Below are 25,661 nucleotides of genomic sequence, written 5' to 3'. Positions count from 1 at the left end.
GAGGAAAAAAAATTCAAGTACGCTGAATGCAACCTTGCAATGAAATCAACAAAAAAACGGAAACGGGAACGAAATGCCACATTGATGACCCGCTGTCTGTCTTTGCACCAGCAATAACGCTTTTTTCCATGTCCAAAGGAGGAGTACAGAGGTGGGAATTAAGATCCTTCTGTGCCACCAAAATGGTAACAGAGCTTTACTTTTAGGAATGTTGTGATGGGGATTTCAGCGGAAGAGGGTGTGTCTTGAGTTCCGGTGGGGATGCCAGAGAGTGTCAGATACAGGACAGCAACCCAACTGGGGGCAGGAGGGGAGGGGGCACAGGAGGAGAAGGGAGGCATCTACTCTGCATGATTTGCATAAACCATCCCATCTATCCCTCGGGAACAATTTTTCAAAGTGCTTTTCGAATGGAATGGTTTATACCAAAACGCTCACCTGTGGACCAGACACGCCAATCAGCACCAAAGAATTCGTTTGTTTCCTAATGAGGGATGCCAAGGTCACATTACTCTCTTGAACACATCAGGAGAAAAGTTTCCATTCCAGATCCCACCCTCGGGCTCCATCTGCCTCCATCTCATAGGAGTTTTGGGGATGGCCCGTAGCTAGATGGCCCCTTTTCGATAAAAATTGGGTGGTGTCTGCAACGAACCATGTTTGGAAGAAGAAGCAAGATGTCGAAAAACGTGAAACCCCAGGATCCAATCACCTGTGTCCAACAGGCAAACATCACCTCTTTTAGGTAGCAGCTACTGTAGACAGCGAGAGCTGTCACGAGAGGCCCAGCAACGCTCCTGACTTAGTAACAAACAGGTGGTCGGGAGGAAGGGCGCTTCTCCATCCAAAACGGTTCGATCGCACTGAGATTATTTTGTAACTCCCTCCCCATCCTGTCCCTCCTTATTTCTAACTCCTTCTCGAGTTCATTGCTTTGCAATCTAATCCTGCCATAAGTGGCATCTGCAATTCCTCGAAAGTATCCTACCAGGGGTACATACATGCTAGTTCATAACAGGAAAAAAAAAAGTCTCTAATTTGTTCCCATAGTGCAGGCATACATTTTCGCTAGCTACTCTGCAGGTTTTCCTGTAAGCATTTTACTATGACTTTTAACATCATCAAACAATAATAACTGTTCGCATATATACGGGATTCCCTTCTGTTGTACTTCAAATAGGCACCAGATGCTGTTACTGATTCCGTGTTTATAGGACCTTTATCTCTCACTTCTAAAAGATCTTTCAATATGATCTAGGTGGGGGCAGGTTTTTTTTTTTTTTTTAAGTTTCATCCTAAAACATTAAGAGAACAAAACACAACCAGAGACAAGGAGAGAGCAGAGTGGACGCTTCTCTCCCATTCGGCCTGCCCGACATCCTCACAGGTCAATATCCCGCACGTCTGTAGGGGTGCTGGCTTGGTCCAGCTCGTCCTCCGACTTGGATCCGTCGCCCTGGTCCTGACGGTACTGCTGCAGGCTGTTCAGCAGCACCACCTCAATCTGCTCCTGGCAGGCTTTGAGGCAATCCTAGAGGAAGAACGGTCCAGACCAGAGCTGTTAGCAAAGGCAACAATACGCAGAGCAACTGATGAAGAGAACACACATGATTCAAGCCCCGCCAGAGTCTGCGCTCGCTTTCCAGCAGAAAGAAAGCTGAAAGGTACAGGAGATGCATCCTTCCGGTGCCGGAACCTCACCACTCCAAGTGGGGTCCATGGGCCGGCGGCATCAGCACCATCTGGGAGCCTCTTAGAAATGCAGAACCTAGGACTTCCCTGGTGGTCCAGTGGTTAAGCATCCACCTTCCAACGCAGGGGACGCGGGTTTGAGCCCTGGTCGGGGAACTAAGATCCCACAGGCCGCAGGGCAGCTAAGCCCACGGTGCCGCAACTACTGAGCCCGCGCTCCGGAGCCCACACGTCAAAACCAGAGACAAGCCTGTGTGCTGCGATGAAAGACCCCGAGGGCCACGACTAAGACCCGATGCAGCCTAATTAATTAATTAAAAAAAGAAAAAAGAAATGCAGAACCTCATTCCTCTCCAGACCAGTCAGATCAGAATCTGCATTTTAGCAGAAGCCCAGGTAAACTGTATGCACAGGACCTGGGCACCACTGGCCAAGATGAGCAGCTGTTTGTGGCCACACGGTGCCTGGTAATCCAAGGGCCAACGAGATGCTTCCCGCTTGGGGACACTGGGAGGTGAGAAGGAAAAGGGGAAGGCCAGCCGTACAGACAGTGTGACCGCACTAGACCACCCAAGGGATAGAGAAGAGAATGGACTGAACTACACTGATCCTCATAGCGACTGCGGAACCGCTTAAAAACAAGCAATCTGTTTTTCGCTTATTTACCGTTCCCTTAACTCTCATAAAAATACAACACAGAAATGTTTTCAAAATTCTGGACACTTGAGCCGTCTAATTTGGGAATAGGCAAAAAAATCCCTGCAGCATTGCTTTGATATTAGTCTATATTTGGTAGGGAAGATGCACCATGTGTTGATCTCAGGCAGATGTTTCTGTTAGCTGGTGGCATGGGACCCAGCGGCAATTCGTGGGTGTCACTAGGGAGGGATGGTGGTTGGTAGTCGCAAGTGGGAGGTGAGCTGAAGAAATTGCTCTTAGGAGCTATTTCCCAACATCTCTCCTTGGCAAGCCTGCTTTCCTGTGCCCTCGAAGCAGCACAGACACATGGAAAATATGTTAAATCCACTCTGCCTGGGTCTTTCCACAGTTTAATGTACGTTTCCCTTGTGCTTGTTTCACCGTGCAACTACCCAGCGGTTACTGTCTGCCGAGCACCAAAGCGTTATCTCTATTTTCCCAAGATCTAAAAATAAAGTTGGGGTTCTCAGGAACACCGTTTCCATTCCTTTCTCATCTCTCATCCATCTCAGCTTTGTATGAAATTCAAGATCGGGAGCAATGGCAGACCGAGCACTAAGGGCAGAGATGAAATTTCACCTGCAATGAATTAAGAGCGACTAGAAGGCAGGGGTATTTGCTGTCGCCCCACCAGACTTGCGGGCAGCCGTTAAGCTATCTTCCTTCTCTGACCTCAGTTTCCCCACCTGTAAAATAAGGCTCAGGAAACGCTCACAGATGGAGGACCAACTGAGATCATTTGGACAAAGTGCTAAGTTCAACACACGACAATCATTTATTATGAACAGAAAGAAGTCCATCCTGGACTGTGAAAGAATTCCTGAGATTTCTTTGAAACGAGGTACGAACGAGCATTTGCTCAGGACAGGTGAGGCGGGCAGTGCAGCGGGCACAGTGGATGGAGCGTCCGGCAGGGCAGACGTACCCCGGCCCAGAGCTCTCCGTCCCCAATGAGAAAGAGCCAGGGACTGGCCACTGAGGACCCAACAACGTTTCTTAGACTGGCCTGTGGCCTCGCCTGGTCATGTCCTCTAACCTGCCTGACCCCCTAACGGGTGAATTAGAAGCTGACGGGCCTCGCCCACTGCCTGCTCTGCCCGCCCAGCACTCCTCCTCCAAGGCCCGTCCTGCAGTGGCCGTGCTTCTGGTCACTCGCCACTCACGAAGGTGCTCGGTGGTGAAGGCTAAAGGCAGGATGCTTCTAAGGGCGCCTGCATTTCAGCGGAAGGCACTAGCGGACCCGAAAGCCTTATGATCTCAAACAATTAATCTTAAAGAACAAGGTTAACAACGTAAAAACTGGCGACAGTCAAAACTCCTCTGGCTTGTCCCTGAGGAAGCTCCTGGCCAATCCTGTCCGACTTTCCTTCCCCAAGGCTCTATTTCTGGGTCAGCACATCTGCCACCCCAATAATACGACAAACTCAGGATGCCGTGACCATCACTGCCTTAGCCACACCAGCAGCCGAGATGGATGGTCCTCCAAACAGGGAGACCGGGCTCTGGGGAGCTAAAGAATTTGATTCGGGGCCACGGACAGTCTCCCTTTGGGTCACCCATGTTCCTACTCTTCCCGGTATTTAGATTTCCCTCCCAGCAGCCTTAGACCCTAAAGGAACAGTTCTGAGAAAGGCCTACAGGGAGGGCTGGCACACTGGGCAGTGACTTCTACGGGACTTCAAGAGAACACAGGCGTCGAATGTCATATTTATGTAACTTCCAGCCAAAAACAGCTTTCCCGAATAAAATGAAGAAAGATTTCACATAAAACACAAACTCTCCTTTCTTGATTTTTCCAGTCCCACTTGAATTTCAATCTAAATCATTCCTGACTATGGTCAGCTCTTCCTCTTTGGTATCTCTTACTCCAAGGGAAAAGGGACGACTATAGCAGTTCCCCCAGAAACGAGGGACCCTGAAGCCCATAGGCTCAGCTGTGACAGCAGGACGCTAAAGCTCTCGGTGGGCCAATGGTGTCCCTCATTGCTGGAAAGCGCGCTGGGGTCTCCGTCTAACCCTCCCCTGGTTCCACTGCTTCATGACTTGGCTGTCCTAATCTGAGTTTCAACTGCGGGGACCTCTCGCTCTCGGCTAGATGAAAACCTACTTAAGGGCAAGAGCTTGTCTTGCATAAAGGATGTTGCACGTTCTACTCTGACAGCGGCAGGAAGGAAATCGGCAACCCTCTTCCTGAAAACAGAGCTCACTCCCTGCATTTTAAACCTTCCTTTAGGATTGCAGGAGTCCTTCTTGGGCGTCCCAAGAGCGTGTGGATTTCCTGTGAGCTGGTGGAAAGTGAGGTCCGAGGGAGGGCGGGCTGGTGCCCCTACCTCAGCAGACACGCCCCTCCACTCAGTCCACCCGGCCCCGGTCTTGCCGGAGGGGCTCCCAGTCTCCCGAGTGGGTAGGAGAGCGCCGGGGGACTGGGGTGGGAGGGGTGATCTGGAGGAAGGGAGGAGGCCAAGCTCAGAGAAGGAAACAGAAGGGGGGACAAGTTGCAGAGCCTGAAGGGAACCCAAAGCGAAGCTGGAGAGAGTGATGGCCATGTGTCCACGGGCGGAGTTCTAAGGCGACACACACAGATCCTTACAGGATCTGAGAACTGGGGGCTCTGGGGGGCTTTTGGAGATCCAACAGCCAGCTGCGCCCACTTCACAGCTAGGGAGCCGACCCGAAGCTGGCTCCTCCCCCAATCACACCTAGTTAAAAAACGATCCCTGGCCTTCAAAGGGCGAGACTCCAATTCCAGAACCGTCTTCCCTGTGCACCTCTCCGCCTCTTCCGGGCTCTAAGGAAAGACAGAGCAGAGAATCTCCGAGAAAGGGAGACACAGCCCAAGTGGCCTGGAAAACCCCCGACAGCGCCTCCGATGAAAAGGTGCTGCGCGCACGGCAAGCGCCGGGGCTCCGGGCCCTCTGCTTCTCCGCAGCCTCCAGAAGCGCCAGCCATTGTGCCGAGATGCCCCGAATTAAGCTGCTTAGAGGGAGAGCCATAATGCTCGTCTGTCTGTCAGCCTGGACAGGTGGCACTCCAGCGCTGGGGGTCGGGCAGGCCTCCAGCCCGAGGATGCTCGGCCCCTCCCCCCCCACCCCCGGCCCGCAGCCCTGACAGCGGCATTTGTGATGCCCGGCTCCTTCCCCGGCCCGACTTCCTCCGCGTGCTGGCTCCAGCCCCGCGCCCCGCACCCTCCTCGGCCCTCTGAATGGGCTGCGGAACTGCTACCATCAGCCTCCAGTGTCACTGCATCACGGCATTGTCACCACACACGCACTGCACTCAACAGGGGCACAAAGGGCTGAATGAGCCCCAGACCCGCGGCCAACTCAGGCACAGACAACTTAGGAAACTATCTCATTCTTCCTTTCTTCACAGCCTGTTGGGCTTATTTCCTTGAATACCAAATGAGGCCCGCGGCAAAACTCGAGCTCAAGCAGGGGCGGGAAGCATCGGCCTCCGTTTCTGTTTCCTCTGCCGTCCCGCCCCCGGCTTCCCGTCCAGCGACTCTCCTGCGGGCTTCTGACCACAGGCCCTGTTCGGGGCACAAAGGACAGTCTCGGGGACACGGGAGCCTTCAGAAGAAGGTGTGCTGTGAGGGCTCCGGGGACCAAGGCAAGGGTGGGGACCCTGGGGTTCTGACATGCAGTCACTATCGAGTCTTCCCTGGCGCTGCGGATGACCCTAGGGGAGGGATGGCCTGGAATCTTCCTGGGCAATAGTTAAGAATTCAAGGGACTTCCCTGGCGGTCCAGTGGTTAAGACTTAGCCTTCCAGTGCAGGGGGTGTGGGTTCGATCCCTCGTCAGGGAGGTAAGATCCCACAGGCCTCCTGGCCCCAAAACCAAGACATAAAACAGAAGCAGTATTGTAACAAATTCAATAAAGGCTTTAAAAGAAAAGAAAAAAGAAGGCAACAGAGAGTTTTGGTGTAATCTAGGTAGAAAAGGATACATGTAATGACAGGACGACTCCCATCTATACCTGTCCTGTTAAATACCTTCCAGTAAGTTCCCATCTTCATGGCCCGTGAGCCCCAATTCTACTTGTTCATTAGTGACTTAGGAAAATGGTGTCACGTGAAAACAAAGTGACTTGCTCTAAGATAAAGTCAGGTAAAACTCAGGGGACCCTGACATATTGTTAATGTGAAGACCTATCTAGCTTTTCCAAAAGACCTGGGGAGACCAAAGCACTAGAAACACACTTGAAACCCACCTGCCCAGCCTTTGTCCCCCTTCCTTCCTCCCCCGCCCTCCCTCCATCATTCCCCAATGACTCTGCCAGGGGATCTGGAGAAAAGGCTGAGTCAAAGTTGGGCCTCGTTCAAAAGAGTCTATATACAAGTGAACAGGGAGATAAAGGCTGGCACCAAGCTCCAGCAGGATGCCGAGGGGACGGAAGAGGAACCCCGATTCTGCCAGGGAAGTGGCCCAGTCGGTCCCCCCCTTCGCAAGCGGACCCTTGGCAACGGAAGCCCCGGTAGACGTTCCCCCAAGGCCAGAATGGCCTCTCTGGCTGGTGTCTGTTTTTAGCAACACTTAGGAGTAGAAGGAAAGAGGACTTAAAATACACCACCCTCTGAGACTTATTCCCTGTAAAACTGTCAGGCTTCTCACTCAGCTTTCTCTTTGGAATGAAGCGTTCCGGTTTATTTTGACAACCAGAGCGAACAACAGAGAGCAGCTTTCTCAGGGCCGCGTGGGTCCCTCCCATCAAAGCTCTCTGCCGCCGGCCAGAGAGCCCGAGAGATGGCTCTGGCTGTTTCAGGGGAGAAAGAGGGGATCCTCTTTCTACAGTCGTATCTCTGACAATCGACGGAAAAAGGACACCGTCAGCTGGCCCAGGTCTCTAGGTGCAAGGGGCAAGGGGCACGGGGCTAGCACACAACTGTAGGGACTCTGGGGTCAAAGGCCGGCACGTCCCGATTCTTATCTGCCCGTGCACCAGGGCCCATAGGGCAGAAGGTGGTCTGGGCACTGGGCTTCCCTGTGGGAGGGGGGCTCAACGCAAACCCCTGGGCACTTCAGTGTGGCCCAAGGACATTGTACGTCTATGTGGGTATCTACAACTTTTTGTTGTAGCAATATATACGCCACCCAGCCCTGAGCGTCTTCATCAGTTTTAAGTGTACAGCGTCAGCTCTGAGTACATTCACTGTGTCGTGAGACCACCACCCTCTCCAGGACTTTTCTTCCCAAACGGAAACTCCATCCCCATTACACAATCACTCCCCCACCCGCTGGGCCCTGGGAACCTCTATTCCACTTTCTGTCTCTACGGATTTGACGACGTCTAGGGGCCTCGGGACCTCATGTAAGTGGCATCCCACGATATTTGTCTGTGTCTGGCTTATTTCACTTAGCACGTCCAAGGCTCATTCACAGTGTAGCATGTATCGGAATTTCATTTCTTTTTAAGGTTGAATAATGTCCTACGCACGCACATACCACAGTTTCTTTCTCCATCCCAAGGACATTTTCAACCACCAAGTGATGGCTTCTACTCTGCATTTTACGTTAGGCCCGGAGAGCTCCTTCCCGAGGGCTGATTTCCTACTGCACGTCTAGTTCCAAACACCTGCTTAGCGTCCACTCATCTGATCTTCATTTGCTGGGGTTTTACGTGCTTTACCGTGGATTCGCCCTACAATCGCTACGTTCCTTGGTGACAGGAACCTCATCTTTTATTTTCCGTGTGCCGCCCACCCCCCACCTTCTTCCACGCTGTCTGTGCCTTGCCTGTTCGTGGGCCTCGCTCACAAGGTGACAGCCTGCCCGAGAGCTCTCCAGAGAACACAGGCTGATGGGTGGGAGGACTTAGCGCCCGACGTCCGGCACACACAACAGCTGAGGCACCGAGGACGTCCCCAGGGAGAGTGGGATGCGGCTCTGGGGACCCGAGGTAAGCTGGGAACTTCCTGAGCTCTCCAACTGTTCTCTGAAACAGGGGTACGTGCATGCTTGGTTTTTCACATTAAAATGTTTAACCCGGGGCCGACTGGTGAGAACGAGGCAGATGTGTGCACGTCCAACAGCTGGCGACTTTTAGAAGGAGCCTCTAAGCCAGCTTTGCGTCTAGTTGACCCAGTCTGACAGCGACTAGGATGGCCTGGCTACGTAGTATCTGAAAGGGGCAAGCAGCGTCTCCCGTATGAAACGAGACACTGGTTTGCGGACTTGAAAAGCAAGGCACAGCCCACGAGCTCCCCTGGCACCCCAGGAGCGACCTCTGTCCATCTGAAGCCTACAGTAACGGGTGACAGAGAGATGCGGGAGAGAGCTGGAGACCGCGTGGGACAATCGGCCCATCAGGGCACATCTAGAAATATCCGAAGGAGGTTACTATGCTGGCGGGGGGTGGGGTGGGGGGAATCAAACACTTGTCACTGACATTTCTGTCCCCGGGGGTCGAGGAGGGGCTGGTCTTCAGCGGGCTGGGAGTCCTTTCGGCAAGGAGCCTTAATAGAAGATATTCAGAAAAGGAGGGAAGCATATCATTTCTATAAATGCTAAGTTCCGTCCAAGATTTGCCTCTAGAGGATTCGAAGAGCATTCTTCCCAGGAAGCTGCACTGGAGGGTCTTTTCCATCTACATTTTGGAAACCACGCTTCGGAAGCCTGTTTGGAGCCAGCGTTTGCAAAGCATCTCTAAGAACTGTTTCAGAGGAGAACCCCTCCCTGTGCCACGTCCTTGAGATGGTAATGAAGGCCGAGGCAAAATCTGGGGGGGGTCGGGGGGGAGGCCAGCCAACTGCAGTCTTAGGCGTGCTGACATCTACCCTTTTGCCCAGCATCCCTGGTGGGGGCACTGGCCCCAGGCCTGTAAACCACATTATCCCTTATAAGTCAATATATGCCCGCAGCAGGGCATTCAGAATCCCCCTGACCATCTAGAGGGGGTCATCACAAAGTTCCCCTGCATTCTTGTGCCTCTCCATGGTGACTTGAGAGGGGCCTCAGAGCTGACACCCCTCTCTCGAGTGGCTTTAAACCAAAGGCCTTTTTCAAACAAAAAGATCCCAGGAGCTGCGGCGAGGGAGGAATGCAGGGTTCCCAGGCTGGGCGTCAGAGCCCCCAGGTTCTGGTCCCAGGCCGGTGACCCCGGCTTCTCCCCCTCTCTGACCTCGCAGAATCAACCTTCTCAGGACCACAATTTCCAGCTAGCTGAATCAGAGCCTCCCTGGACCCTGGGCTGTCCCCCAAACCTCTCTTCTTCTAAGGAGCTCCAAATGCTGGCAACCAGAGTTCCAGCCTCTGCACTGTCCACAGGGCACCCAGAATGGAAAAATCTATAGCTAATAATAGTTCCTTGCATTCGTACGGCACTTAACTCTTTTTAAAGCGCTTTTTAATCCGTCATCACGTTGAACTAAAGGGAAGTGAGAGGCAGGCGGGGTGGAGAGGTCTGTGGAGGTGGACGCCTCCTGACGGCGGGGGCCCCTCCGTCTCCCAAGCCCTGAGGTGCAGGAGGGGCTCGCCCGGGCCCTGCCTGCCAGCCTCAGCGCCCGTGAGCAGGCGAGAAGGCTCCATGCCGGAGGAGAGGCCGCGGATTGTACATAAATGGAAACGGGCGACAGGCGGCAAGTCAGGCCCCTGGGGAAGCCCAGGCCACACAGGAAACTGGCCAGCAGCCCCCCCCCCCCCCCCGTCTCTGCTTGCGAAGCTCTTTTCTGTTTGATGGCATGTGAGGCCTCACCTGCTGACTTCTGCATGACCGCAGGTGCCGACCTCAGAAAACAGAAACCAACGGACAAAGAACCTCGGCCACCTCCTCACTGAACCAACTGTCTCCTTCCCCGAGCTGAGGAGAGAGAGGCCTGGTCCCAGCCAAGGGGATGGATGGGGGCCACCTACCACGTCGGTGTTGGTGATCTTGGCCAGAAGGTCCACCAGGGCGTCGCCCGTGAGCGAGCTCACATCCTCGTCCTGCTGGAGCCCACAGATGGCGGCTCCCACGCTTCCAGTTGCGATCATCGACGGCGGGTACATGGCGAACTTGAAGTCTGCGAGGACGAGAGGCGGAAGGTCAGGACCCCCGCGGACGCACCCTCTCCTAAGTCTTTCCTTCACGAGACGCCCTGCATTTATTTGCCCATGACCGTGGCGGTTCCAGATTTAAAAGGAGGAGACCGAGTAGAACAGGGAGGTCTGAGACCAGTACAGACAAGATAACCCACGTGCCACACAAGCGACACGAGCCAAGGGCTCCACGTGTTCGAAGGAGGGGGAAGTACGAGCAGGTGAATCTTAGGAAGGACGACAGCCCCGACGTGACCCTGCCATGCTCTCTGGACAGGCATCAAGGACTGAGACGGCTCAGAACAAAAGAGATGATCTGATTGAAAAAAAAAGAAAACGATGGGACTTCCCCGGTGGTCCAGTGGTTAAGACTCCCTGCTTCCACTGCAGGGGGCCCGGGTTCAATCCCTGGTTGGGGAACTAAGATCCCATGGGCCATGCAAGGAAAGTGGGAGAAGCAGCCATGGGGGGCGGGTGCCGGGGGGCAAGTTTCACACAATTCCCCACTTCTACCCAGCGTCAAGGGCCCTCAGAACGTTAGAAGAGAGGACAGGAAGCCAATCACACTCCCACTATTAGCCGTCCTAATCAGAGGAACGACTTGCTTTAGATTTTATGGCTTTGAGGCCTGAAGATCCCATTTTCTTGCTGGGGAAAAAAAGAATGGTTTGCTAGAGACAAGTGGAAAAACGATGATACACTGGATGGGCTCGAACCCCCTCATTTTCCATTTCTCCAAGAGCAACTACAGAGGATGCTTTTATGTACCAGCCTGGGAGCCCAAACACCAGTTTCTTCTGGGGCGGGGGGGTGTCCCCCAGAAGGGCCGGCAACCAAATCGGCCACCGCTGTCCATGGCAGGGAGGTAAGGACACACACCCCTTAGCCCTGCTCCTGCTGCTAAGGGCTCCCACCTGCCGACACGGCCAGGACCCGACTCGTTACAGCCTGTGTAATACAGCCGTCAGCCACGGAAGCTGTGTACCATCAGTACCTTAACGTCGTGGATGAGAAACCAAGCTGTCTGAGTCTCCGCTGCCCTCACCCTGTCCTGTGTTGATAGGTGAAAGAGGTGAGAGCTTTGTCCCTGATCCTGACTGCAGCCCCGGAGTGGACAGCATCTTCCACAAAGGGTTCTCTCTAGTTTTGCCATCATCCCAGTGAATTCACTGCATGTAGAAGTGGAAAGTTGGAGGGAGGGGGATTGCTGCAGAGCGAAGACGTGGGTCACACTTCTACTCCCAGCATAAGCACCGCGTTTAACCTACAGAAACAGTTCAACCTACTATCTCCCCCTCTTGCTATTCTATCAACGTAGTCCAAGGACGCACTTCTATCAGTGACCCCACTGTCCACATCAGGTCAGTGGCGTCCTCAGAAACTGCGTTGGGTTGCTCAACCAGGCACACACCCTTCCCCTCCTGGCCGAATCCCATGAACACAGCAGGCCTGGCTGTCTGTCTGTCTTTCTCCATGGTCTTCTGTTCTTAGCCCACGCACCATCTCCACCTCTCGAGGGATGTATATATATTACGCCATTCCACCCAAAGCCTGCTGTGCTCTAACTCGTCCAGAGCCTCTTCTCTGTCACCGGACAGTGACGAAGCCAGCCTCCCTGCCTCCCGCTCTGCTGTAGGTCTCTTCGCATGGGGTCACACAGGAGTGTTTCTCTGCCCAGTAACCTCGTTAGCTCCCCCCGGGGACATTCACAATGCAGAGGCAGCAGCCAGCCCGTGGCCCTGGGCCCACACAGGCCCCGGGTGGGAGCAGCTGGCAGGGCAGGGCAGGGCAGGAGGGGATCCCCGGCCCCCCTGCCCCAGGCCTCAGCCCAGGAAGCAGAGCCCACACACGCCTATCTTTGCACCCCGCTGCCTGCAAACCCAACTCCCACTTCCAGCAAATGAATTAATCCTGGCAGTCAGGGCGTGTGGATGGATGGTCCTGGGGTTGCCGAGAGGATCGTACCTCCCTTATCGTTTTGTGGGAAAATGCCGAGGGACACTGTCCCCTGCCCCGCCCCCCAGAACTGGGGAGCAAGGGCTGCATGAACACGGCAGCCTCTGGGCAGCACCGGCAGGGCCAGGGAAGCTAGGCTGGCGCTGCTGAGCAGCAGGGCAGTGACCCCCTCTAGGGCCCCGACAACTGCCCGGCTCTCCCACAAAGCCAGGTCCAGCCCGTGGGACCCTGGGCGAGTCACTTCCTCCCTCCCAGCCCCTTGGAGTCCCAGTTGTCTATGAGGAGGATAGAGGTAGAGCAGCGAACTAACTAGTTTTTCTAACCTCCACCTGCAACTCAGTACAGGGTCATGAAATTCGTTTGTAGGTGGTAACCAGCATTTTTTGTTGTTGTTGAGTTGAACAAAATGGTAGCATAGAAAGTATCAGGAAGTAATGCAAGTAGTGAGAGTCAATACTGTCTTAAGAAACATTTGTATCGATTTGACGTATATGGACAGGTATCCTGAATTGCTTTATAAAATGTATTTCTTCCTTTATGGTTTAGGTCCAAAAAGTTGGAAGAAGGTAGGCTGGCTAATCTTCTCGGGGCCTTCCGGCTCTAACTGGCTTTTTACTTAAGGCTCTGGAGTAAAAACGACTCTCAAGGAAAAGAATAAGGAAGAGACACTAGAACACAGCACGGCTTCCCCCAGGCAGCAAAGTCACAAGACATCTCTCTCCATCGAGCGAGCGGTTCTGCATGGCCTCAGGGGCTGCCCCAAGACCACACCCAGGGACACCCCCTCTCTGCTGGTAGGGGAAATGGCAGAGAGAAAAACACCTGAATAAAACATCTGAAGGGTCGTGTCCTTGTACTAGCTCTTGTTAGCTGACCTCCACACTCACCCGTGGAAAGTTCCATCCAACCCATTCAGCCCTTTCTGGAAACCTTCAACTTTTGGCTACGGAACTGGATGGATAGATTCACGATATTTACTTGAGGGAGGGGGCAAAAAATAAAATCAGGCTTCGTGAGCACGTGCTATGATCAAGATTGCAACTGTCCATAAATATGTAAATAGAAATGCATCAACATGCAGGCATGTGGGGATATCAGGAGAATACAAAGATGTATGTAAATGTCCCCACCATCCAGTGGGGGAAACGCTATTTGCAAAAATAAAATACAAAGTAACGATCTCTCCCAAATCTCTGAATCTCTCGGTCAAAAAACGCCGACAAGCTCTATGTTGGTGCTGAAGGTGTGCTCAGGGGTGAGGGTCTACCTCCATCCTCAGCTGCCCACCTGGAAAGCTGAAGTGTGTGTGACTTCCTAAGAACCCGCCCCCCAGAGTGAGAGGCAATTAGCTGAGCAGGGACCCGTTCTGATCGAGTTACGACGTGTTCCTCCCTGTTCCAGGCAGCACCATGATGATTCCCCCAAGACATGGGATGATGATTCCCCCAAGACACGGGACATATGATCTAAATGGCTAGGTGACTTCTAAAGAAATGTCTCCAAGAAAGGATAGGCGCATTCGAGACACACACTTAGGAGGATTCCCCAAAAGCAGGTGGGAAGGGTTTGGGCCAAGCAGCTCCAAGCACTGGAAGGTGGAGGCCACGGAGGCTGCTGACCTTACCACCTACCAGCTGCGTGAAGGTGGGCAAGTCACCTGACCTCTCTGAGCCTCCATTTTTCCACCTACACATAAGGATAATAATTATACTCTCATAGGGTACTTCTGAGGATGCCACTAAGAGAACAGTGCCTGGTTCTTGCTAAACAACCCACGACACCCACCAGCAGCATCACTGTCACCACCCCACTATCCCTACCCCAGGGGCCCGCTGTGGGATCGGGGTGGGCAATGCTGACCGTCGGCGATTCTGTTCAGCATCTGCAGGGATGCGGCGAAACAGCAGGCCCTGCACAGCAAGGCCGGGGAGGACGAGGGCTCTGCTCTGGCCGCCCTGAGGCTCTTTCACTCTCTCTCTCTCTCTTCTCTCTCTCTCGCAGAACCGGCCTCATCGCGTCCCCACTGCCTCCTGCTGCTTTGTCAGCAGTGGGGGAAGCTGAGGCCTCCCAGGGGGATGGAAAGAGGGCACAAGCACACAAGGAACGAGAGAGAAGTCGGACTATTCATTCAGCTGGGGTCACCCAGAACCAAGGAACAGGTCCCATAGCTCAGCAGCCCTGACCTGACCTCCACCTTCTCCACCGACCAGCCCAGGCAGTGTTCCTACTGTTTGCTTACTTGGCAAGGAATTAGCAAAGAACAAGGTGAAATTCACCTGCTTCAAGACACTCCCTCTTACCGGTGAATCGATGAAATCTTGAGAGGTTAAGTGACTTGTCTAACGTCTGATGCCGGACCTGGGCTTAAGATGGAGAGAGGCATCTGGACGCTGCACTTTGAGACTCACCAGCAGGTAGAGAGCTCTTCAGAGGCAGCGCCCACGCCCCACTGGGAATACACGGCCATCTTTCCCATCAGAGGCCGGAGAAAAGGCCAAAGGAAGGAACCCTGGCTCAGGAGTCCAGGATATGGGAACGCCTTCCCTCTGTGGCCCCAGCCCCCTGTGGGATCCTGCAGACGCTTCACCACCCAAGGACCTCCCGGGGCCCCACTGGGCTCCTTAATCTGGACAAGGGCAGGAGAGCTGCTCCACAGTTCATCAACTTAGTTAAGATTTCACTGAAGGAAGCATTCTGAGCTAAGCGGGTTTGAAACCACAGATTACACGGCCCTGGGGGTGGCTTTATCCCCGTTGTTTTGACTATGGTGGCCGAGGCCTTGACCGGCAAGTGTGACGACTGTGCTTCTGTTCACCACTAGGGGGCGAGAGGCGCTCGCTCCGAGGGGAAGAGAACCAGGGATGCCCTTCTCTCCCTCTCCTCCAACCTGCCTCAGGTGGGCCTTTAAAAGGCCAGAGCCGGTGGGGGGCTGGACGAGGACCCTCAGCCTGCTCCCCACGCACCTTACGGCCTCGTGGGAAGTGAGATGGGCCCCGTCAAGCTGCCCGTATGGAAGAACTGAGACTCCCGTTCAACACTCCACTTCCCTGGGGCCCCGTGGCCGCTCCTCGGTGGAGGGAACTCAGAGGGTCGCAGATGGAAAGGGCTTTCCATTCTTCCTTCCACCTTCCAACCACCCAGGCAGACCTCCCTTTCTGGATCAGGGGCCAAGTCGTGGACCCTCTCTGGGCCACCACTGTCCGGCTGTAAACCAGGGATGAAGCGTCGCGAGACACGTCCAGGTACAGCCAGGAGGACGGGGAAGCTCTGGGGTATCACCGTCCCTGGGGCCCAGGCCCGCTGGGCAGGGAGCCTGGATAGCTGAGGGCAGCACCTCGGGGTGGGGGGCTCCTAGGCACAGAGGGAGATGCGGGGTGCCGTGGGAAGGGAGGCTAAACACCCCCTCCCTCACCCCCGCCCGCGCCAAGTTCAAACTCAATGCCACTGGCTCTTCTAAACTAACTGGAATCATCTGTTCAGCATGATGTCATGCATCAGGAATCTCCCCCACGCCGGCGCGATCCTGAGTCATCCCAATGGTCTCTTTCCTCGTTGGCAGACTTGGGGGCTCTGCCATCAGAGCGGCACCAGGGGGATGCTGAGAACAGTGTGCTGCCCAGCGTCCAAAGCTCTAGGGAAGGCGGATATGAAGGGCTCCCCTCACCCCATGGCCTCCACTGACCGGCACCAGCCGAAGTCTCCACCCCAGAGGCTGTTCAGGGCTGGGAAGGGAAGAGGACACCTCTCTCCGTCTCGCCACCATGGGAATCCTCAAGCCCCCGGAAGGAGGACTGGCAGCCCTGCCCTGCCCTGCCCGCGTCTTCCCCTTTCACACACAGGCACTCTCCATGGACTGCGGGACCACCGCCAGCTCTTTCACAAGCAGCTTTCCCCCTCAACTAGCCACACAGCCCCAGGGTCGCGGCTGCCCCTGAAAGGCCGGGATCCCTGAGCGGAACGGAGCAGGACCTGTGCTGCTGTAACTCGTGCCGGCTACCTGCCGGCCTGGCCCGGGCACGCGCCCATTGCTCACACGCCCTGGCCCCAGAACGAGGCATCTCATCCAGCCGGAAGGTGGTCCCCTCAAGAAAAGCAGCCCCTTGGCTTTCACTCCGTCAGGCCCACGGCCCTAAAACCCCAGGCAGCGGGATGCCACGTGACTCAGCCATGCAGACACACTCGAGGGCAGATCAGAGAAAGAAATGCCTCTCAGACAGGCTCATCCCCTCTAGACCCAGAAACGTGTGAAACCCTCCTTGTGCTCTGAGCGGTCCACGTGTGGCGCTCAGTACCCAGCTGGAGGTGTTCCTATTCCCACCCTTCCCTGCCCCTGCCCCACGCTAGCTCCTCTCTCAAAGGGCAGTCTTCCCGACTTCCTCCGCCTCCCCTCAGACCTCTATCCCCTGCCCCTGAATCCCAGGCTCCCTCCTCGGGCCCCAAACGTGGCAGCTGCCCCAAGGACCTGGCCAAGAAGGCCAGGAGTGGCGGACGGGATCCCCAGTTTTAGAGCGTGGGCCTTTAGGCAATCCGGGGATCTGCTTTTGGCCTGGGTCACTCCACCCACCCTCCCGACCCGAGTCAGAGATCAGCGAGGGGGAGTGGGCAGATGGGCCCCAAAAGATACGTCCGTCAAGAGACAAGGTCAGAGCAGAGCACTGGCTATCGACAGCTGGGCGATGGGGGAGCGCAGGGTCAGGGGTCAGCTGTCCTAGAGAGAAAAGGGCTGGTTGACCCCTTCTCCACAGTGAATCATGACAATGGAGAGGAAGGGACAGCGGGGCCTGGGAGACAAAATGACAAGTCAATGAGGGGCTGACCTCTAGGGGCCAGGCCAGACAGCAGAAGGGGAGGAAGCAGAAGCAGGGCTACGGTGTGCAGGGCAGCAAGAATCGCGGGCAAAGAATGGTCCCCCAGGGCTGCAGGAAGGGCACAGGGCACGGACACTCCACGAGGCTGGGCCTGGATCTGGGAAGCTCAGGGACGGGAAGCCTGCTCCGGGATCCACAGTGGGGGGGCTGGACCCTGCATCTGAGCCCACAAAGGCTGAGCACGGCGTCCTGCTAAACTCAAATGGGGTTAGCAGGGTTAGGGTTAGGAAAGTCATTGTATCCACTCAGTAAAAGTCAGAATCGGAGACATTTTCACATTTGGTACCAGGGCACATCGCCTACCCCTTGCCTGGTTGACAAAGGACCTCCTTGTACATCATCTCTCTTCTGATGTCCGTTTTCCTAACCACCTGAAAAGGCTGTAGGAGCGTCATGTGTCAATAGGCATATTTTGCAGATGAAGAGGCTGAGGTTCAGAGAGGTCGCGGGCTGGGAAGTAGCAAAGCCCGACCTTTTGACTGTGAACAGGGCACGCACGCTACATTGCAGATAACGTGCTCATCTTAACACGTAACAAGACACTGAAAGAAGTCAAGCCCCAGGCCCACCTTTGCAATTCCAGTACGTGCTCCTGGCAACCGTGAACCCCGCCCTCTCCCCCGGGGCAGGGGGGAAAGGTCCACCCAAGCAAGTTCTTTCCCTAACACTTCTGATTGTGAAAATATGAACTCCTGACGCTCCACCCTGGCCAACGATGGGTCCGGAGTTTCTCCCATGGCCACTACCGTTAGGGGTGGGGGGAAAAAGATGAGGGGAGGGGGAAGACGGCGGAAACTGGCCAAAGTTCAGTGTGATGAGACGGTATCAAACCGCTGCCTTTAGTTTATCAGTTAATTGCAAAGCAAACGGGCCAACGAGGACTATGTATCCACTGCGGGATCAATGGGGTGGGTGTAGAGCTCTTAACGTGAAAAGGCGGTTGCAGCGTTAAAAAGGCTGCAGTCAAAACCCCAACACGTGGAGGGAGGGCAGCAGAGCCCAGGCACAGGAAGCAGTCCTTGCTGAAAACCCCACATGTTCACCCGAACCCTGCAGAAGGAGCTGCCGGAAGGCAGTAAATGCCCTGCAGCCAAAGAATTCCTCTGGCCTCCCCGACCACTTATCAGGGCAGGCGGTATTTATCTTGACAGCGTTCCTCGGACCTATATTTGCATCCCGCCCCCCTCCAAATTTCCTCTTGGGCTTATCTCCAAGCCATCCTTTTCCTCCAAAGATGAAAGATTGAAACACGACCAGAGGGCAGTATACATAATCTTCAAAGAGCACTTTAGACACCATAAAGAATATTTTAACAGGCGCTGTTTTTTTTCCCCCCTCACCACACCTGTCCTCATAAACCATTTATGAGCTTGGCAGAGAGAGAAAATATACCAGCTGAGATAAAGGAAGGAAGAAACAGCCCAGGAATGAAACCTTGGACTCTAGATTACTTGGGACCCCCTCCCCTCGACCCCCCAATCCCTGGAAGTTAGGGCTGCGGTCCTTCTCCCCTTGAATCCACCCCCCCACAAAGCCCTCCCCAGCACCAGGCCCCCACCGGGCTCCAGCAGCTCCTACCAGTGGCGCACAGAGCGATGAAGGTCTGAGCGTGCTTGCGGATCAGAGACAGCTTCTCGCTGGGCTGAGGCAGCTTGCGAAGGATGTGCTCGATGAAGTCGTGGGGGGTGACGGCCGCCAGGTTCCACTTCAACTTGCCCAGCACCACCAGCTCCCACTCCTGGGGACGGAGGGAGGAAGGGAAGAGTATAAAGCCCACAGGCTGACCTGGCATCCGGGACTGGGGGCTTGGCATCCAGACCAGTTTTCGTAAGGATTCTCATTAGAGTGGAAGGCGGGGCCGTTTATCAGAGTGGCCCTAAAGCTTTGAAGTGGGTGACGGCTCTTCTCAGGCTTCAAAGGTCAGGCTCCACTGAAAATAATGAGCGCCCAGGTAGCTGTTGCCAAGATGGTACCTTCTTCTATTTCTCTGCCTCTCCAGCTCCCTGACCCACACCCGACCCTGACTTCCATTCCAGGGGATGCTTCTGCCCGCCCACCCAGGTTGAATCTACAGTAAGATACCGCCAAGGTCATTGTAGCCCTTTCGTAGCAATTTATTGTATATCTATCACCAGATTAATGATCCTTTTAATCCTCGTGGAAAAATGATGTACACAGAATAAAGCTCAAAATTAGGTTTCTTGGCCCAAATCCTTGGCAACCAATTAGTTTGCTCGTAGTTGGTGCCAAAATGTACCATTTTTCTCTCTGCTGCTAAAACTTTCCCCATGACACGTAATGCAGAAATCTTGGGAAATGATACTCAGACACGGGGCACCCTTCCACTGAAATGCTTCACCGGCCTTTGTTACCATGATTGAAAGACCTCATGGTCACTGGCAACCCCCTTGTGCAGCTGGAGGTGATTCAGGGCAGGGTGAAGGTCCTTGTTCAAGGTCATAGAAGCCCGCAGCCCAAATGCTGGCACTGTGCAACCCTGTCTCTTGTGGGCCTCTCACCAGCAGCCCACCTAGTGAAAAACCTTGTTTCTCTCCCTTATTGGGATACGTTGGGGGGAATTGTGCTCAAAGGGAAACAAGCCAAAGAGAGAGCCTTAAAACTACATGCAGTCAGAGGGAAGAACAGGCCCATCGATCTATCGCCATCAGCAGAACGAGCGACCAGCTTACCAGTGTAGTCCGTTCCCCCATTCACCCCAAGATACCGACTGTCTTCCGCCTGCCAAGCCGGCCACCAGAGCCCTATTCTGCCTGCGACCCACAGCACCGGCTGGCTGTGTGGCCTGGGCCAACTCCCTCCCCTTCCCTGGCCTCGGCTTTCTTGTTGGTAAAATAGGAGGACTCCTCCAGTTCTCAACTTCTGGGATAAAGAGACAGAGACCGGAAAAAGGCAGATTTGTCTGCAGCAGTACAAATTAGCTTGGCAAGCCCCTGGAAAAAAATTGGGGTGCTCTGAAACATACCCGAGTCCCCCATCATGTTGAAACAGTGAAGCAAAAGGAAGATTCGTTTTCCTCGTCTCCCGTGAGAAATATAACTGGATCCCAATTTTAACCATGCTCTCTTTACCTGCCTTCAAGTCTGCCTTGGTTTTTTTACGGGAGGTTGGCGGTGAAAACCCAGACAGACTACTAAACAGTCAGTGTCTTCCAAGATGGCTTGAAATTCCAGCTCTCCTTCTCACGGGGGAATGCGAGTATAAACCACTCGACTTGTACCATTATTAAAGGAAGCAGATCTCCTAGAAGAAAGCACCTTTCTGGGCCTCTCGGACCAAACCAGAAGCAGCTGAAATCTGGCAACTGTTCAAAGGTGAGGTCATTCATGCCCCTCTGCATTCTCGGAGATTCCTCCCCATCCTTGCACATGTCTGCCGCTAGGTGGCAGCACAGCCTCAGGGAGGAAGGCCTCTCACAAAGAGCTCAGTTCAGGCAGCCAGTCCCGGGCCCTGTGGACTTAGTGCAGGCCTGGCCAGCGGGGAGGGGGAGGGGGAGGGGGGTGGTAAGAGGGGGCCCCTTTTCCAAACAGTTGGGAGATAGGCTGTGCAGATCACTGAAGGTGGGCCTCTGGAGCCACCCAACCAATGCCACGCTGCTGCCACATGGCCGTCTCAAGTATGAAGCTACAGGGGCAAAGAGTCCTATCGGGTGGGAGAAAGGTTTGCGGGCGGAAAACCAGAGTCCAGACAGGACCCCGTGTCTATGTAGAGGTAACAGCCCCACCGGAGACAGGAATTCAGGCCTCCCAACCCTCTGACAAAGGGCCCAATTTGACTCTGCTCAAAAGCCAATGAGCTGGTATTTAAGTGAACAGCTACTATGTGTGGGTATCTTGAGACTCTAAGAGGTGCCTAAGACCTACCTTTGAACTCCCGGTTCTTAGGAGACACGCCACACGTGTATTTGAGAATCATGTGAGAGGTTGATTTCTGTCTCGGAATTCCGCGGTTGAAAATTTGGAATTTAATTAAAATATTTTATCACTGTGTTTCATGCCTCCTCTGCATACGTAAGCGGGCGCGCGCACAGGCTGCAAATGAATCTCACCAACACAAACCTCCCCGAGTGAGGACGTTATTCATGGGTGGAGTCTCGGTACTTCGCACAGAGCCCCGCACACAGTAGGAGCGCAAGGAGCGTAGTGTTAAAGAGTTCCCAGAAGTGTGAAAACGTCAGGGATGGGTAATTTGGGGTCCTAAGGATCTGTTCTGGGAGCAGCGGCATCAGAGTATATTATTAGGATAGGGGACAGCAGAAAGGCAGGGGGGAAGGAGGCAGTCATTACCAGCAGCTCCTGAGGCTTGACGGAGTTGTCCGTGTAAATGCACAACTTCTCAGCGGTCAGCGGGATGGTCTCTTTGAGCTTGGAAGCCAGGAACATGCACACGGCCCCCAGAAGCTGCAGATGGGTCTTCGGAGTTGGGACTCCGGCCAAGAAGCGGTCCAGGTAATTGATGGCCAGAGGAAAGACCTCTTCTTCGCACTTCTGCTCCTCACAGACCTATGACACGAGGGGACAGGGTCGGGGTGGGGGGAGACCATAGTATCAGGAAAAGAGGAAAAAAGGGAAACCGCACAATCTAGGGAAACGACAAAAATATTGAATTTGTCGGGGGGAGGGGGAGGGGAGTAGAATAAGCGATCAGAGTGAAGGCGAGGAAATTGGGGTCAATCTGAATGGCCATCCGCGCTGGGGTCCTCCCCGGGAGCCTAAAAACTCACCGGAGAGGTGGGTTAAGGACCCCGAGGCCGAGGGCGCAGCAGCTCCGGCCCCGCCGCCCCCGTGGGCCGCTCACCGCTCCGCTCGCTCGCACTCACTCACTCTCTTTTTTGGATTTCGTCATCTTTTCAAAAAATCAATAAAAATATTCCGGAGGCTCCGGGGGTCTCGTTCTTGGTCTCATTCGGACCCCCAGACCCTGCTCTATCATTCCCGACAATTGAAAAAATTGTCGGGGGGAGTCCCCGCGGCCCAGGCGCCGCATTTGGGGGGGTGGGTGGGGAGAGGTGGGGAAGCGGGGGGAGGGCGGAGGGAGCCAGCGCCGCGCAGCCTGGGCGGCCGGAGTCGGGGCAGGGGAGACGGGTTCAAAAAATAATTAAAAATCGAGGAAATACCCCAGACAAGACCTTTCGCCGTGAAAACCCCACAGAGGATCCAGGCTACCCGCAACGGAGGTTTGGGGTGCCGGGAAGGTCTGGACCGCGACCCCTGGGGCTTTGGATACCGAGGGGGAAACTTGCAGGGGTGAGCGCGGCGGCGGGAGTGTCCGGCCGCGGCCCACAAGGGCAGAGGCCGGGGACGGTGGCGAAGAGCTGGGGGACAGACGAGAACGGGGAGCCGCCGGAGAGAGGCGCGGGGGGCTCCGGCCTCTCCTTCGGGGGGGACCCGCTATCGCCCCTGCACACACCTCCTCCCCCCTCCCACCCCACCCAGCTCTCCGCACCCAGGAAACTGAAGGCCGAAACGTAAGTAACCTTCGTGAGGGAGGGGGGGATCGGGGGCGAAGGCGCCATCAGAAGTGGGGGGCCGGGATAGTGGGGTGAGAGGGGGAGCGGGCGACGCGTTCCAGCCTCTCCACCCCGAGTTTACAAAGCAACATGGCGAAACCACGGCAGGTCCGGAGCCGTGCAGACGTGGGCACACGGCTCGCTCCGCAAGGGTTCGGAGCGAGGGGAAAGAAGTGGTTCTTTTGGGTTCCCCGAAAACACACGTTTCTTCAGTGTGACTTCCGGGGCTCCTGAATTCCCCGTTTCTCTTCTCCCTCCGCCCTCCGCCCTCCCCCCTTAAGTGCCAACGCGGAGTCGCGACCACAGGCGAGGGGGGGGTACCCGAGGCTAGGACGAATTTGCCCTGGCCTTTGGTGGGGGGGCTGATTTTTTAACTTTGGGGTCCCGGCTTCCCGCTCCTACTCCCTTCTTCAAGGCACCTAAAGCAGCCTCGGCTTCGCAAAAGACAGGTCGGGGTGGGGGGGGGGGAGGAGGCAGCCACAGGCAGGCACCCGCGCGCGGGATGCTCCCCCACCCCCGCCCCGGGACAGCCTCGCTGCTCCCAGATTTGCCTCCTCCCTCCTCCCCCCTCCCCCCGTTAATCTTGCACCCCGCAAGGAACAGAAAGGAAGCCACGCGTCTCGCCGAGGGCACGGGGTAACCTCTCGCACAGCAGCGGGGAGGCGGGCGCGGAGGCTGCCCTCTCGCAGGTTCAGGGTCCCCGCGTGGGGTCTGGGGTCCGGGCAGGGACGGACGGTGCGCCTGCCTGCAGACCTACCTCCAGCATCCAGGTGGCCACCATCCTGCGCATGTAGGGCTGGATGTCCTTCTGCACGCACTTGAAGTAGGAGCACTGGGGAAGGTAGCGCTCCTCGATGGTCAGCAAGTTCTGCAGCACGCGGTCGTCGTGGAGCAGGTTGGCGTCCGGCACGGCCCTGCGGACCGGGTCCACCTCTCCGCACAGCAGCTCCATGGCCAGCTGGGTGCCCACTCGCGCCCCTGCGATCTCCGGACTGGAAAATTGGGGGGTTTTTTTGGAGGGGGGGAGGGGAGAGGATTCCCCTTACCTCCTTCCTTTGGCTAAATAAGGGGTTTCGGGGAAATAGCGAAGGGCAGAGAGGGAAGCTGGGGAAGAAGAGGGGAAAGGGATGGGCGGTGGGAGAGGAGCGCCCCGGGGGCTGCTGACTCTGCCTGCCCTCCCCTTCAAACTTGTCTGCTCTCCCCAGCTCGCTCTGCTCTCTGCTCTCCGAGGCAGTGACGCAAACTGGCTGGGCAGTTACTTCTCCTCCCTCTCGCCTCACCCCCCTCTCCGGTTCCTCCTCCCTTTCCCTCCCCTCCCGGTCCTCCCCTCCTCCTCTCAGTGTCTCCCTCCCTCCCTCCTTTCCCCTCTTGTTATTAAGGAGAACAGCAGCTGGCCCGACCAAACTTCAAACGCGGTCCCCCGCCCCCCGGCCCCCTCTCCTTAGCTCTCCGAGGCCCTCTCCCTCTATGCAGCCCCGCAAGCCAGGGGCCTCAGAGAGGGGAACCCACAAAAAAAACCCCACCGATTCCTACTTATTTCCTCTAATTGCGCACATTCTGTAGGTGCATCCTGCCAAAATACGACCCTCCGACTCTGGCTACTTCAAAACTGATCCTAATACTACCGCCCATGTATTTTAAGATCCAGGAATGACGGGTGGATTACTTGAAGATGAGGTGGGCTCAGACAACTGAGAAATAGATCCCTTACGTGAGAAAGAGGGAGGGCGATCTGAGAAAACAGCAACTTCGCATACCCAGAGAAAAAGGTTATGTCCCTGAAATTTATGTTCCTGATCATGTTGCTGTTTCCAAAACCCGATTAAAGGGACCAGAACTTCGGCGCCCACTCCAACCCCCGCCTCCGCCCCCCCGCAGATGTGTTGGGGGGGAGGGGTGAGTGTCCGGAGGGAGGGGGCGCTTCTCCGACGTGATAGAATGTGACCCAGGAGCAGAAACCATCCCGTTCTTGGGGCGCCGCAGGCGCCACTGGGAGACGCGGGGAGGCGCCCCGAGCCGCCGCAGGCCGGGGGCAGGGCTACCAGCGGTTCCGCCGCGGCCAGCGGCCACGCAGGAAAAACCCGCTTCCTCGCCCTGCCTCTGCTGACAAGCCGCCCGAGGTGCCTGCGCGGAGCGTGGCCACACTGATACAGCTTTCTAGGAAATAGCCCGGGAGGAGGAGGGGAGAGGGGCGAAAGAGGGGTAGGTTTGGCTCCCCCTCTCTCCCCGGGCGCCAACGACACCACCCCTTCCTTTCCTCCGAGGCCCAAGAGTTCCACCCCGGGTCCCTCGCCTGCACCCTCGCGGACCCTCCGGGTTCACGCGTCGCTCGCAGCCAGGGCTTTCCCCCCCGCGAGCGGAACTACGGTGGAGACGCAGCCAGTGCGGTCGGCTCTGACACGTGCTCCAATGCATCCTCGGGTCAAAGCCGCTTTTAGAGGGGATCTGATGGCGTTTCCTCACCTCCTTCCTCCCGCCACCCCCCACCCTGCCCGTCTGTGCTATTTCACTCCGGGAAGAAAGGGAGTGGGCCCAGGGCCCGCGGCGCGCTGGCGGAGCTGGCACGTGCGCCGAGCGCGGCGTGGGTAGGGTCTCTGGAGAGACACCGAGGTTGGCCCAGGACCTCCCTCGCGGAGAAAGGGGGCCCGAACCGGGGCGCGAGGGCGAGCGGGGGGAGGCGGGGGGCTGGGTGAGCTGTGAGCTCTGTTCTCTGAAAGGAGGGGGAGGTGGAATAAAGAGGGCGGACAGCGCATAAACCAGAGGTGCGAGCGATTAACCCTGGCCCCGGGGCCAGCCCCTTTCCACGAGGGTGGGGCGGAAGGGGTGGGTGGGTGGGTGGAAGGGGGATATCGCTTTAAAAGGGTGAGTAAGAGTTTGGGGCGCCGTCTCCCCTCCCTCTATTTGC

General features: G+C 55.8%; 1 protein-coding gene across 1 annotated transcript; it reads right to left on the bottom strand.

Moving 5' to 3' along the window:
* Nucleotides 1-557: 557 nt before the first annotated feature.
* Nucleotides 558-23,964, bottom strand: CCND2 (cyclin D2). Its single transcript, XM_082850938.1, has 5 exons — nt 23,514-23,964; nt 21,534-21,749; nt 18,808-18,967; nt 10,241-10,389; nt 558-1,531 (listed from the first exon to the last, which is right to left on the bottom strand). The coding sequence occupies exons 1-5, from the start codon at nt 23,706-23,708 to the stop codon at nt 1,382-1,384; spliced, it is 870 nt and encodes a 289-aa protein (XP_082707064.1). The 5' UTR covers nt 23,709-23,964; the 3' UTR covers nt 558-1,381.
* Nucleotides 23,965-25,661: the final 1,697 nt, after the last annotated feature.

This window comes from Leucopleurus acutus, assembly GCF_964270905.1.
Source record: "Leucopleurus acutus genome assembly, chromosome: 11".
Taxonomy (NCBI): Eukaryota; Metazoa; Chordata; class Mammalia; order Artiodactyla; family Delphinidae; genus Leucopleurus; species Leucopleurus acutus.
Note: the sequence above shows the minus strand (reverse complement) of the source record. Positions and strands in the feature narration are given on the sequence as shown.

Bases quoted from the DNA above. Each gene is read 5' to 3' on its own strand.
- CCND2 (XM_082850938.1), bottom strand. From the start codon at position 23,708: ATGGAGCTGCTGTGCGGAGAGGTGGACCCGGTCCGCAGGGCCGTGCCG. The intron at 21,750-23,513 runs GTAGGTCTGCAG...CTCGTGTCATAG, and splicing joins TGGCCACCTGGATGCTGGAG to GTCTGTGAGGAGCAGAAGTG. The intron at 18,968-21,533 runs GTAATGACTGCC...CTCCGTCCCCAG, and splicing joins TCAAGCCTCAGGAGCTGCTG to GAGTGGGAGCTGGTGGTGCT.